The sequence below is a fragment of the Cibotium barometz genome, chromosome 26, assembly GCF_041138505.1.
Source record: "Cibotium barometz isolate CiBa-2024 chromosome 26, ASM4113850v1, whole genome shotgun sequence".
Lineage (NCBI taxonomy): Eukaryota > Viridiplantae > Streptophyta > Polypodiopsida > Cyatheales > Cibotiaceae > Cibotium > Cibotium barometz.
The window spans coordinates 48319343-48334137 of record NC_141071.1 but is presented as its reverse complement, the minus strand read 5'-3'; the positions used below and the strand labels follow the sequence as shown (position 1 = coordinate 48334137).

The following is a 14795-nucleotide window of genomic DNA, read 5'->3' as shown; positions in this document are numbered from 1 at the left end:
AATCCAAATGAATTTGCAAGGTATGATTTTACTTATTAGTAATGATAATGTAATGTATATGTGTGGTGCATGCACTTACAAAATGTATGCTTTGTAGGAGTGTCTTGTCTTACCACCACGTCAGTAGTCCTTGGCGTTCCAAGAAGCGAACATCAAAGTGCTAGTTCCTCTACTGTTGTGTAGAAGCCTCGGCAGCATTAACAGGTGTAATAATGAATTGTGACCACATGTGAAAGAGGTGTGTCTTTTATATCCTGTAATGATAATATCAAACAGAGGATCAAAAGGTATTGCACTAACTTAGGACCCATGAACAGAGGCGCCCTTGCAAAGAGATCAGAAACTGTATGTCCTTTTGTGAATAAAACATTAAAAAAATCCCTCCCAAGATAAAACATCTGCGAAACCACCTTTTTCATGAAAGATATCTTCTTGCAAGCCATCTGCCCGGACATAATAATATTGCGTTGCATAATGAGAACAAGTTAATCTGTCTTCTTACCAACTCGGCAGAGACCCTTGCACATACCTTGGCTTTGGCTAGCTGATCTGGAAGAAGTCTAGCGCGTAGTCTAACAGCTACCCAATCTGGATACATCCTCTTCACATCCGAGGTATCACCTTCCTTCTCGAGGGAGCGCGTCATGGCTTCAGAATCATCTTGGTTCCAGTCTCCCGAGCTGCAAACCTCCTCATGCGTCCAAGTCACACTCGCCCCTACACCCACGTCTCGCCCATAACTAAGGCTCGACGTCTTACATGCAAGACATACGCCAACCACGTGCCCCACTCGCTTGACCATGCACACGTGAAGTAAAATGCCATGTTCCCGCTCCTCTCTCTCTCTCTCTCTTAAAAACCAAAAACCGAACTCCTAAATCCTTTAATAGCCATCCGTCTCCAAAAGAAAAAAGGGTGCGATGAGATGACAAAAGCCACCATATTTTAAAAATAAGGGTGCATACTATGATAAATCAGAAGGCAACCATATTTTAAAAATAAGGCAATAAAAGTGTGAGAAAGAAGGGTAATAAGGCAATAAAAAGTTGCAAATTGGGAGAGAAGGCGGGAAAGGGCTCGGCCTGCACCACTGACTGGCAGCGCATTGCGCGTGTTGTTTGTACACAAGTTACCTAACAATCGTCGATTGAGACGTGGGATCGGCAGCTTGTGTTGTTGGGACAAATTGGAATCTGAAACAATTTCTCCCTCTCTCGCTCTCTAATTCATCAAGCTCTGGCTATGGCGGACGACCAACGGCAGCCCCTCCTTGGCTCTTCGGGTATATATTCTGACCTCTCACATCCATTCATGTTCATTTGCATTGCTCAAATTCTACATGAAGTATATGCTGATGTAACACATAGACTTCTATATTTCCTTTGAGGGTCAGCAGCAGAGAGGGAGGGCCATCTTCCAGAGTTGGTCCAGAGTGATTGTGTAGACACCTCTCTCCGCAAACTGGGTGCTGTTGAAGCCAAAACTGCGGTCACTGTCACCGGCAGCGAAATCCGAGCAGCTGCATTCACTCATCCATCTCATGTATGGATGCATGGTTCTTTTACCACTTCCCAGCGTACGTCTCCATATCCCATATCTGCAGATGCATACACAATCTTCTTGCAAACTTCATACATCTCATATTGCAATACAATGTATTCCAATATGCTAAATCTCTTATGGCTGGCAGCAAAAAGCGAGTCTCAGACTAGATTGCAAAACCATAGCCAAAACCTTTTCAATGAGGTTCAGAAAAGGTTTTGTATATACCCTTTGTTTTTGATAATGATGATCTTTCTGATGCTTGTGCAAATCTGCCCTTTCACATTGGGGGGGATTTATACACTTAATATATTGGCCATTCCAGAGTCCTGGCCCTAGAAGAAGAGGAGATCAGAGACCTTCTTGTTGATCATGTTGGACACCACTGCTGTTGGGGATGGAAGCCAGCTAGAAGATGGGGTATTCAGAGAGTAGAGGATTGCAATTCTTATGTTGGCACACTTGAAACATTCATTGAAGAAAGGAATGTGGTCAATGAAGTCGAACCTTATGCAGGAGGCAATATTGATGGTAAAGACAAGGGTAGAATACCGGACACATGGGAGATAGATATGAAAGCAGAAATTCCTCTACTCTTTGTCTCTGGAAAAGAGGCTCGAAAAAAGATTCCACATTCAGAAGTTGTAAAAAAGTGTGAAGGTATGTTCCTATAAGAACCGTTACGTGTGTGTGTGTGTGTGAGAGAGAGAGAGAGAGAGAGAGAGAGAGAGAGAGAGAGAGAGAAAAAGATATATTAAGCGTCTACTAAAGACCCAATGGGCCTATGAGACCAAAGTGATACAATAATGTCTATGGCATATCTCATCATGGAATGGAAAATAAAATAGAAAGAAAACATAAACATAGCTGTCTCATTGGGGTGATACAAAACTGTCCATGGAAACTCATCATGGAATACTAAGAACATAGAAACATGAGAGCAACATCAGCTCCGAGTAGATGGTATACCACTCTCTAAAATATCAAGCATGGGGCGGATGAGTATGCCTGAGAGGTCTCCCTCAGCTATGTCACGTGGAAAGGTAGCTTGATGGCGGTGGAGCATGTCCTGGATCTGGAGCTGATGAGGTGATTGTGGTGGCTGACGGGGGGACCGAGGGTGTTGGGCACGTTGGAGTGCAGAGGCTCGGTCCGAGGTAACTCCTCTCGGGCGCGGTCGCCGGTAGGTCTAGAGTAGCTCATGGATGGAATCCCTCACGAAATAGACAATGAAACCTCCCGTGGATCTCATAGTATACTGAGCAGTGGCATATGTAATGCTCCTCCATCTCAACCTCTGTGTGGCATAGTCTACTAAAGCCCCAATGGACCTATGAGACCAAAGTGATACAATAATGTCCATGGCATATCTCATCATGGAATGGAAAATAAAATGGAACCAATCAAAACTATCTCACTGGAGTGATACAAAACTCTCCATGGAAATCTCATGATGGAATACAAGGAACATGAACCATGAGAGGAGCATCAATCCCCACCCCCCAAAATATCAAGAATGGGGCTAATGAGTATGGCCAAGAAGTCTCCCTCAGCTACGTCACGTGGATAGGTAGATTGATGGTGATATAGCATGTTGTGGATTTGGAGCTGATGAGGGGATCGTCGTCAACGTCTGGTGGGGCCGGGGGCATCGGGCACGTTGGAATGCGGAGAAGTGGAGTAAGCCTAAGTCGGTCATCTCAAACTCCTTTGACAAGGCAGCCTTCGTCACTCCAATGTGCTCCACATGACCGCCGGTGAGAATGAGATCATCCACATAAAGGATGATAAGTGTGACCATGCCGCGTTCCCGAAAGAGATACAGGTTCGGATCTGCAACCGATCTCTGAAATCCAGTCCGAATAAAGAAGGAATCAATCTTCTGATTCCAAGCCCTGGGAGCCTGCTTAAGACCATACAAGGCCTTACGTAACCTGTAAACTATCCCTTCCGATCCTGGAACAATAAAGCCTGGAGGCTGCTCAACGTACACCTCCTCCTGCAGGTCACCATTAAGGAACGCAGATTTTACATCCATCTGGTACACGGGCCACCTCTGAGAAGAAGCAAGGGCAAGAACGGTCCGAATCGTGGTCATCTGCGCTGTCGGTGCAAAGGTATCCTCGTAGTCGATGCCTGGCCGCTGAGCATAACCTTTAGCCACAAGCCTGGCTTTGTGTTTGTCCACCGACCCATTAGACGCGTATTTGGTCTTAAAGACCCATTTGACACCAATGATTGACCGCTTCGACGGCCTCGGTACCAACTCCCAAGTGTTGTTCTTCTCGATGGCATCAAGTTCCACCTGCATGGCTTTCCTCCAAGTATCCTGTGAAAGGGCTTCCTTTACAGAAGTGGGCTCTTTGTCTCGTATGATACGAGACATCAAGGCATAGTTCACCTGAAGAAGCTCCGCTGTGTTGCTTTTATCTCGGACTTGATGTGATCTTCGAGGGCCGTCCTCTGTGGTCCACTCGGAGGGTAGCTCCGTGACACCTGACTCCCGAAGGGTGTCTAACAACCACCTAGGTACTCGAACAGATCGTGGAGCCTCCTGTGGTCGCGGGGGCTCAACTCCAGCTGCGGGCTCAACCTCCTGTGATGACTGAGGTGGATCAACTGGAGTGATAGAATGGGAATCATCATCAGACTCTTCTGGATCTCCAAGAAGTGGCGGCTCCTCGACAGTGGATGCTGGAACATGCTCGTCAAAGACCACATCCCGGCTGACAACAATCTCGTTCCTCTCTGGATCATACAACCTGTATCCCTTGGAAAGAGAGTTATACCCCACAAATACCAGCTTGCGGGACTTGGAGTCAAGCTTCCCCCTCTGCTTCTTCGGAATATGTACATACGCGTCACTCCCAAAGACACGGAAGTGCGAGACATTGGGTTTCCTGCCAAAATATGCCTCAAATGGAGTCATATGGGGTACAGAAGTCGTCGGAGAGCGGTTAATGGCATGGACAGTCGTTGCCACAGCCTCATCCCAAAGTGGACGAGGAAGATCACGATGCTCCAGCATGGTCCTCGCCATCTCTACCACAGTCCTGTTCTTACGTTCAACAACTCCATTCTCCGAAGGCGATCCGGTATTGGCCAATTCCCTCTTGATGCCATGATTTGCACAAAACCGGAAAAATACAGTCGAGGAGAATTCACCTCCTTTGTCAGCCCTGAGAGTCTTGACCTGAAATCCAGACTCTTTCTCCACCATCACGTGCCAATCCTTGAACCGAGCAAAAGCCTGGTCCTTCTGGGAAAGAAAGTAGACCCACGTGAATCTGGTACAATCATCAACAAGCAGCATGAAGTAGAGAGATCCTCCCAAGGATGGTATCTGTTGTGGTCCACACAAGTCAGTGTGAATCAACTCCAATGGTTTCGAAGCCCGCCTGGGAGCCTGCTTCGGAAAGGATTCCCTGTGCTGCTTTCCACGTATGCAAGAACTGCAGCGTCCTTGCCTATTACCAACATCTGGCAAGCCAACCACCATTTGGTCCCGGAAGGCGCGCCGCAAAGCATCCACATTTAAGTGGCCAAAACGAAAGTGCCACAAATCTCCGACCTGAGAGCCTGTCAATGAGGAGAGTGCAGAGAGCTTGTAGATGCCATTCTCCACACCGCCTTCCCAAACAACTTTGCCTGTCTCACGGTCCCTTAGAGCAACGGAATGCTCCTCAAATTCCACCCGAAAGCCAGTCTTGCATACCTCATGCACTAACAGAAGATGAAAACCCAGAGCAGGGACATAAAGAACACGGGAAGCATGCTTGCCCCCCTTGCCGTCGGGAATAATCTCCATCCGGCCCTCGCTATGTATCGGAATGGTGGAGTTATCGCTGATAAAGATACGACCTGACTGCCGTTTCAGATCCAGAAAGAAGTCACGGGATGGAGTCATGTGCCTGGAAGCACCACTGTCGAGAATCCATTCCCGGGTATCCTTCGCGGTGAAGCCAACTGCCTCCTCGCTCGAAGATGATGAAGCATCGGAGTCCACCATCTCTAAGTGCACAAATGCCGGAGTCTTCGCAGCTGAGGCTGAGGAATCAGCACTCTTCCCTGTCCGCTTAGGGCACTTCCTCCAGTAGTGGCCTTTCTCGCCACAATCATTACACGATCTTTCGGCCTTCAGCTTCTCTCGTTCTGGATCAGGCTTCTTCTTAGAAGACTTCTCCGGTGAAGCCTTCCCTTTGTCCTTGTTGGTATTATGGCCTTTCGACCGTTGGCCAATTAAGGCCTCTGAACCTCTGCCGTGAGGAGGGTTCGTGAAACGTTCCTCCTGGTCCAAGACCATTGGCACAAGCTCCTCCCAAGTTATGGTGCTGAGCCTGCCACTCGTGATCAACGAGGAATAGAAAGCAGAATACTGACCAGGCAAGTGGGAAAGTAACGTGATGGCCATATCTTCGGATGATATCTCTTTCCCAGCTTGAAGGACTTCCTGCTGAAGGGCCTGTAGCTTGTTAATGTGTTCCCGCATCGTCGAAGGCTTTGCAGGGTTCATAACCTGCATCTGCACTTCCAAGGATATCCGTTTCATGGGTGACACCCTGTTATACAAAGAAGCCAAGTGCTCCCATATGCAAAACTGTCTGAACAAGATAGCCATCTGTCAAGACCTCATCAATGTTAATGAGTTGCTCTCGTAGGTCTTTCACATGCGTAAGGTATTGATCGATAGAGTCACCGTCAAGCATGCGGTCAGTCTCAAGCTTGCCCTGAAGGTAAGCTACACGAGCCTCATTGCGACTTGAATACAACGTCGCCAAGGTATCCCAAGCACCCTTTGCAGTGGTGCAAGAACGAATGTGCGGAATGATATGCTTGCGGCACGAGAGAGCAATCAACGCATGGGCCTGAGCATCCCTAGCATCCCAAGTATGCTGTTGCTTAGGAGGAGAACAAGGAGGTGGACTTGTAGGAGGGTGAGCGGGAATCACTTCACCTTCCGTTGGAGCAGGTGCTAGAGGACGCTTCTCAGTGCCATCCACATATAGCTATACATTCTTGGCAACCAATACATGACGCATCATATAAGCCCACATAGGGTAGTTATCCCCATTGAGCTTGTCCTCTTGAGATAGCATGCCAAAGAGGTCATTAATCCATTCCATAAAGGAATGAATGAATACGATGATGAGCATCCTTGCCTATTTATAGGCCTTTGGACTCCTTGGAGAACTGGCCGACTAGCAGTCGGCCAGCAGTCTTGGTATTTAATCAATAAAACGCAGCGCCCCTCTGATCTGATCCAGCTGCCTTTGATCTGGTCCAGTCGACCACTTCTGTAAGTAGCCGACAGCTCTTGTGTTCCTACTTGGTTCAGCCGACATCGCATCATCCATGCCTTCCAATGCAAAATCCAAGCCTTGGCTCCAAGTCCAAGCTACTACCTCATCTGCACCTTGTGCTCCAAGTCCTAGCTCTAATCTGTTTTTCTTGGCTGTCCCTTCTGGATTAGCTCTGAGAATGTACATGGGCAAGCATGCACATGACAGAACCAGCTCCTCCCAAGTCTGATTCTGTTCAATAGAGTCAAGCTCTGCTTCCATGGCTTGCTTCCAAGCCATGGAAACTTCCCAAACTGGCTTGCTTCCAAGCCAGTTTGGAAAGTTTCCCCCCAATATGAGTGGGTTTCAAGTCCTTCTGGATGCGTGACATCAGTGCATAATTGACGCATGGGTTCTCTTGAGATGATGTCGTGGTACGCAACCACTCCGATATGCCTTGCCATAGGTCCCGAATGATCACAGAGTCCTCCATAAATTCCACCTTAGTGCCCAATTTGCAAATCTCATGTACAAAAAGGAGATGAAATCCTAAATCTGGCACATATAGCACTCTCGAGGTGTACTTCCCTCCATTGCCATCCGGAATGAGGGGCATTGTCCCTTCGCCAAGATTGGGGACAATAGAGTTATCTCCAATGGCAACTCTGCCGCGGCGTTGCTACAGTTCATCAAGCGAGGCCCTTGAATGAACTTCATCCCTTGGAGTGCTCCATAAAAGCTTATGGGGCAGCCTCAACTGGCCACCAACTCTCATGAAACCCTCCCCTTGGGTTTTGCTTGACACCACCAACTAGCTTCTCGGGGTCTTGACACATGCTGCGTTTCTCTCCTTGGACCTGTGCACTTCTTGTGGGACACCAACAGCACTTAGTATACCTGAGCTTGATGTTGATACAATGTTGCCTAGTCACCACACCACCAAAAAGAGACATGGGCGATGGTTTCATCCATGCGCGATGTATGTGTTGGTCGGACATGGGCAGAAACAATATCTCAGAATCAGCCTGAAGCTCTGATACCAATGTCACATGTGGAAGCTCTAGGAGTTTTCTTTCAGCCCTATGCACACATGCAGAAGCTCTGGGAGTCTTCTTTCAGCCCTTCCGTATGTGACATTGGTATCAGCCTTCTCAAGGGTTGGCCAGCGAGATTGAGTGTCGTCTAGCTTTTTACTTTCAAAAGCAACCGGTCTACCATCTTGAAATAAAGCAGCCCCCATAGCATAGTCACTGGCATCAGTTTCAAGAACATAAGGCCGACTAGGATCAGGCAATGCTAAGATAGGTGCTTCCTTGACTTTATCTCTCAAAAGTCTGAAGGCCATATCCAAATCGTTATTCCAAGTGATAGGCTGATTTGACTTACGTCCACGACCTTTCAATAAGTTGGTCATCGGTAGTGTGAGCTGAGAGTACTCCCGTACAGATTTCCGAAGAAAAACAACAAAACCGAGAAAAGAACGAAGTTGTTTCACTGTTCGCGGTATAGGCCAGTCCAGAACCTTCTGAACTCAGTCATAGTCAATGCTCAATCCATCTCTAGTGATCTTGTGTCCCAAGTAAATGATGTCGGTCATAAAGAACTCACATTTACTTATCTTAGCATATATAGTCGATTCTGTCTTAAAATAGATAAGACAATCATGAGGTGTCTGACATGATCCTCAAGAGTACGACTATATATCAAAATATCATCTAGGAACAGCACCACAAATTTCCCCAAATGTTCACGAAAAGATCGTTCATCATTTGCTGGAAAGTGGTTGGAGCATTGGTTAACCCAAAAGGTAATACGAGAAACTCGTAATGGCCATACCTAGTCCGAAAGGCGGTTCTTTCGACATGCCTTTCATGAATACGTATCTGGTGATAGCTAGTACGTAAATCTATCTTTGTGAAATATTTCGCTTCTGCTAACCGGTCAATCAGGTCATCTGATCCAGGGAGAGGATAACGGTTCTTAATGGTCATCTTGTTCAATCTCTTGTAATCTATACACATCCTCCAGGTATTGTCCTTCTTTCTCCTAAGCAACACAGGTGCATCCCAAGGTGATTTACTTGGACGGATCTGGCCCATCCTCAAATAATCTTCGAGTTGTTTAGCCAACTCATCTTCCTCAGCTTGGCTCATCCTATAAGGTGGAATACTGATAGGATGAGCACCAGGGATCAAGTCAATACGATGATCTACTGCCCGTTCAGGTGGTAAACCCGATGGCAGTTCCTTAGGAAATACATCTTGAAACGAATCAAGTATCTTCTGTAATTCTTTGCTTTCAAACACACTCAATTCATTTACATCCATGGAAGGGATGAGAAAGGAAGAAAGTGGAATCAATACACAATGGAAAGCGGTATACAAAGAAGAATCCATTATATTTCCAAAATCAAGTGTATTTACAAGAGGTCCCTGAGAGGGATGAATATAATCACCTAAAATACTATACTTGGTGTCCTTATGCTGAAAAGAAAAAATATGACTAGACCAATCTATGTGGACTTGAAGAGTCTTAAACCACTCAATTTTAGAGTATCTTTGTAGTCTTGAATCTGGATTGGAAGCATCTCCACCTTTCGTTCCCAAACTTGCCTTCCCGCAGGTAGGCGTACCTCATAGGTATGATCACTGGGTGTCGTATCAAGACTCAATTTCTGCACAAGTTTGTAGTTAACAAAGTTGTGTGAGCTGCCAGGGTCTAGAAGAATGTGAATCTTATGGCCATTCACTTCTCCATAAACTCGGAGAAGATCATGCAAGTCAAATACTTTAGAATTGAACAGACAATCAGAACAAGTACTAGGGCGAGAAAGTACAGTAATTGACGTACCTGTCAAAGACAACTGGTTAGCTGCCTTTGGCTTGGGGTCTTGCGTTTGTCTTGGTACCCTTTTGCTTTGGGCACTCGTTATGCATGTGTCCTTTTTCTTCGCAGATAAAACAACGTCCTTCCTTCTTGAGCTTCAAAGCCCTAAGGAGTCGTTTCTTCTTCGCTGGTGTTGAACTTGAATTCTTCGAAGGTTGGTCCGAAGACTTTCCTTCTGTCGTGTTAGCCATAGGTGCGGAGAACTTTCTTTTATGCTTGTTCCCCTGCTCGGTAACGGGTTTCGACTTGGAAGAGACCATTGTATCATCATAGATACGAGCTGAATGAATGGCCTCGTCCAATGTTTTACATTTGTTATTTTTAACCTGTAATCGGTACGAGTCGAGTAAACCAGCTACGAAAAACCCCAAAAGAGTAGTGGGATCCATCTTTGTAGCTTTCATCTGCAAGTCACGAAACTTCTGGAGGTCGACCTCATAAGTGAGGTGCTGCGAGGTCGTGGTCAAAGCTGAAAACCGGGCAACAACATCATAGTCATCCTCTTTCTTGAGGAATTCCTTCTTGAAGACGTCTTCGAATTGTGTCCAAGTCGTTGGCTTAGGGTTGAGTTCCTTCCACCAAAGCAAAGCTTTGCCGGACAAGAAACTTGCTGCTAACTGGATCGTGTCCACGATCTCCTTGGTGCGCTGCTTTTGCTCGCTTCTGAACGGTTCCGGAGTAATGTTGGGGCCTAAAGCTGAAGCCAAGGTATCCATACCCGAGAAAGTAGAGAGGGTAGTGGTCAATAGAGTGATGGAGTTCTGCAAAGCTTGCATCTGGGCTGCGATTTGTGCCTGACGTTTCGTCGAAGAAGCTTCGAGAGCTACTTTGAACTCTTGGAAATCTGATTTTGACACAAAATCGTCAAAACGATCTGCATCGGTACCTTCCGTAGCCGGCAAGCCTTCGCGTTCCACAAGGGGCTCCAACTCCGATTCTTGGGTCGACATCGTGAAGAGGGTACGTGGAGAGAAAATTCGATCTTTGCACAACAAAAGTGCGAGTGAACTTGAGAGCTTGAGAGCTTGAAAACTTGAGAGGTGTGAGGCAAGAAGCCCTCTTGAGGGGGTTTATAAAGGTTTCCCAAAAGCCAAAAATCTCCAAAAGCTAGGCTTAGCTTTTGCTTTGCTTTTGTGTTTTTTTTTTCTTGAATATATATATATATATATATATATATATATATATATATATATATATATATATATATATATATATATATATTCTATTTTCTTTTAAAAAAATAAAACACCTTGGAAACCTTGGAGGAGGGATCTTTTAAAACTTTCAAAAAAAAATTTAACTAAAAAAAAACGAAAGCTTTTAAAAAAACGTAAGCTTTACTTGTGTTTTTTTTCCCTCTCCTGGATTAGCCCGCCGGTGGAGCTGCCGTCTGCTGACGTCGCCATGCAGCCGTCGCCAACCACTGCCGGCGCCTGATCGCCCGTGGACGGTGCCGGCGCCTGATCGCCCGTCGACGGCTGCTGACACGCTATCCTGCGCCTGCAACAGTCCGCGTGGGCCTGGGCTTCATGGCAGCGTGGCCATGTCGGCCTGGCCTGGGCTGGGCGCTTGCTTGGCCTAGGCGCCGCCTGGCCTGGCTGCGCAGGGCTAGGCCGCCTGCTTACCCAGCCTTGGGCGCTTGCGCTTACTTGGCCGGCTGCAAGCCTGGCCGCCTGTAGCCATCGCGTGCAACACTCGCCAGCGCACAAACCTGCCCGCATATCCACCTTCTCACACGTGCTCTCTCGCTCATGTGTTCAACGAAAAGCAAACTTGCTTTTTTTTTTCTTTTTTTTCTCTCACTACAGTACATGCGACTGCACAACGATTCAGACCTCTTCTTTGCCAAGCAAAAAGACCCTACTTAGACTACCACCTCCCATCAACATGGGTTTCTTTGATGAAGAAAAAACACATACTAAATCTGAAAACTGCAGTATGCACAGAAAAAACAGCAAGCTTTTTAACACATACCTTTCTTCAACCTGCACAGAAAAAACAGCAAGCTTTTTAACACTTACCTTTCTTGGACCTCCTCTTCTCTACCTACCGACTTGCTCGTTCACGAGGTATGCTCTGATACCACTGTTAAATCCCCACGGATCTCCTCGTGATCAATCTTGGTTCGAGACTCGAAACCTGCAAACAAACGAATAAACAAGCAAGGGGGTGCAGGCTTGACTCACCTCCCAACCATGACAGCCGTGGGCAAGCCCACAGTCTTGGTTGTCCCCACCGAGCCACGAGCTGAGCTAACTAGGATGACGTACCGACCAATCTCCTCCTCGTGACGTCCCATACCGCCACGAAGCTGCCCTCGCGGGCCTCGAGATTGCTGCCGGCCTCGACTGCGTAAAGCAGGTGCACGTCTGCACTAGATCCAGGCTCCAAGACCATAGAGCTCTCACAAACTCGCGAGACTCTCTATATCCCAATAACTAACCTTGGCCACCCTTTTATAGGCTCTTCGCTGGTCATCGGGCGTCCACACTTGGGCGCCCGCCCGTCCATACTTGGGTGCCCGCCCGTTAGTATTTCCCTAACTCAGCTCGTCAATCAGCCTGCCTAGTTCCAAGCTTCCCCAAGCCTCGAAACTAGTCTTGCGTGCGTGTAGCACACGGTAGATACACACTGTGCACATGACACACAGGTTGAGTGATTTGACGTGAGGTCGCTTGGTGGAGGGCAACATAGTTACCGGCCTCTTTTTGGCCCCAAAAATTGGATTCATCGTTGCCAGATTTTGGCTCCAAATTCACCCCCAAAAGGCCTCCAAATAGGGCAAACTTTCTTTGTTCTCTTACTGTCTGCAACCATGGGAAAGGTTAAAGAACTCCCATTAAGGGACACAATGGAGGATTCTTTGTAGCAAAATGGATACTGTTTTAGATGTCCAACTATTGATCTGTATGAAACTTTGGGGACTGGCTTCAACGCTTTGCTGTCCACAGTCCTTGGGCTCCCGAATCTCCAAAGATCAATGCATTCTTGGAGGCCCAAACCAACCATAAACAGGTAAATTTTATGGAGGAGGATGGGTAGTTGCTTTTCCCTTTATGAAGTAGGGCTCAGAAGATGCCAACACTCACCTAATCTCTCAGCTTCGCAGTAGTACTACACATTCATCCATGCTAGGGATGATGCATTTGAGAGACCTGATTGAAGTATGGATGATCCAGGCAGAATGTTTATAGTGACACCCCAGCGTCCTATTCAAAGATAAGCAACATGGGATTCCTTATGCTTCACGTCTCACATGCATATGCCATGAGGGTGAAGCAGTGATTTTAACATCCTAGGACCTAATCAAGGATCATTCTTTTCTTCATCAACTGTAGCTGCAGAGGTTTGGCTTGCAGCATAACTTAGTGACATATGCTTGTTGTGCCAAGTATTTTATTATTATAAAGAGACTTCTATTAAGTAATATAAAATCATACAAGTATTTTATTGTTATAAAGAGACTTCTATTAAGTAATATAAAATCATACAAAGGGAGATCTCAAACCAAAAGGTAGGGAGATCTCAACCAAGGTTGACTTGCTGGTGATGGAAAGTATTAATAAAGACACTTTTTGAATGTCTCAGATTGTTCAGGGTGTGGTGACCTGCCTTGTTCTAGATGCAAACCAAAAATGGAGTCGAGACATCGTGTAGCAGACCGGATGGTTGTATGCTCTATGTGCAGTGGAAGAGGCGTTATTGTGCATATGGATGGTTCAGATACTGTGTAATGTTTTTTTTTTTTTGAGGTTTGATATTTGGGTCGAATATTTAGAATATTTGAGTTGTTTGTTTTAAAAGTTAAGCTTTATTTGCTTGGCAGTTGCAAGAATTGTAAAGAAAAGGAGAAGAAGATTGCTTGCTCAAGCTGTGGCTCCCAAGGTCGAATAAGGTGTGCAAGGTGTTGTGGAGCAGGTGCTATACTTCATAGAAAGGTCCTTTTGGTGAGATGGTAAGATCTATGGCTATAGAAACTCCTTAAGACGTCGATGCATGCATGTTAATATGTATGTAACTCCTCAATTTGTTGCAACTTAACATGGTATATATGAAGAAAAGTGTCATGTTATGATGCCACACTTGATGTATGCAGGAAGACAATTGTGCTTAAACGTGTTTGTGCAACGAAAAATGCCATGTCTGTTCCTGATGAGGTTTTCCAGAGAGCAAAAGGAGTTCAATTTTATCAGAGCCAGAGCTATCAATGTGAACCTGCCTACTTTCTAAGCTCAAATAGCCTAAGTAGATTTTCGGAGTCCATCATTGCAGAACGCATTTCTATTCCACACACCGCCCGGATTATTTGTGAAAGGCACCAAATAAGTTTGGTGCCCGTTACTAGAGTGGTCATGGCTGACAGAAACAAGTCATTCAAGTTCTACATCATTGATCTGCGCAAGGAGATTTATGTGAAAGACTATCCAGCAAGGAAGTGTTGGTTTTGCTGTTGTGGAATCTGCATTTAAAATTCCCAGGAATGAATCGAGGTAATTAGGATTTTCAAAACGGATATTTTTTCTCATTAATAAATTCGGTAGTAATTAAGAAAATTGTGTGCATGATTATAGGGAATTCATTCGACTGCAGTCGTGCTCCAAGAGCTCTAATCTTCATTTTTGTTGTTTCCCTTCTATTACAAGTGTTTCACACTCTCGCAGTAGGTTATCGGTTCTCGTCCCCCCTCCTCACACAAGCTCACTAGAATGTAATTATAAATATGATTAGCACGAGCAAGACTTAATTATACAATGAGAGTATATTTGTATTATGAGAAAAGTTGACTTATATACAAGAAATATGTGTCCATACTCTTAAAGTATGGTTGATCAAGCCTTTATGACTCATAAATGATCAATTGCTTATACAATGCTTTAATATAGTAATGCATCCATTAAGTACATCGTTAAGAAATTCATCCTAGCTTGTTGCTACACGCTCTTGGAGCGAAAATCATCGAAAGCATTCTGTCAGACCATTATGGACATCCGTTTCAGTAGTTGAAATGGATACTATCGTTTCATATCTTGATTCTTTATTTTATTTATGTGTTTGTTGTGCTTATTGGTCATTGTTAAGTCATAAATG

At 45.6% G+C, this 14795-nt stretch overlaps 1 protein-coding gene across 3 annotated transcripts; it reads left to right on the top strand.

Moving 5' to 3' along the window:
* Positions 1-1033: 1033 nt before the first annotated feature.
* LOC147624051 (uncharacterized) lies at positions 1034-14260 on the top strand. 3 transcript variants are annotated; one of them, XM_086820718.1, is made up of 8 exons: positions 1038-1282; positions 1397-1576; positions 1691-1757; positions 1868-1962; positions 2059-2202; positions 13296-13437; positions 13534-13662; positions 13804-14260. In XM_086820718.1, the coding sequence occupies exons 1-8, from the start codon at positions 1243-1245 to the stop codon at positions 14174-14176; spliced, it is 1170 nt and encodes a 389-aa protein (XP_086676844.1). In that variant the 5' UTR covers positions 1038-1242; the 3' UTR covers positions 14177-14260. The 3 variants fall into 3 exon arrangements, with proteins under 3 accessions (XP_086676841.1, XP_086676844.1, XP_086676842.1); XM_086820715.1 differs by having other exon boundaries at positions 1034-1282; positions 1868-2202; XM_086820716.1 differs by having other exon boundaries at positions 1400-1576; positions 1868-2202.
* Positions 14261-14795: the final 535 nt, after the last annotated feature.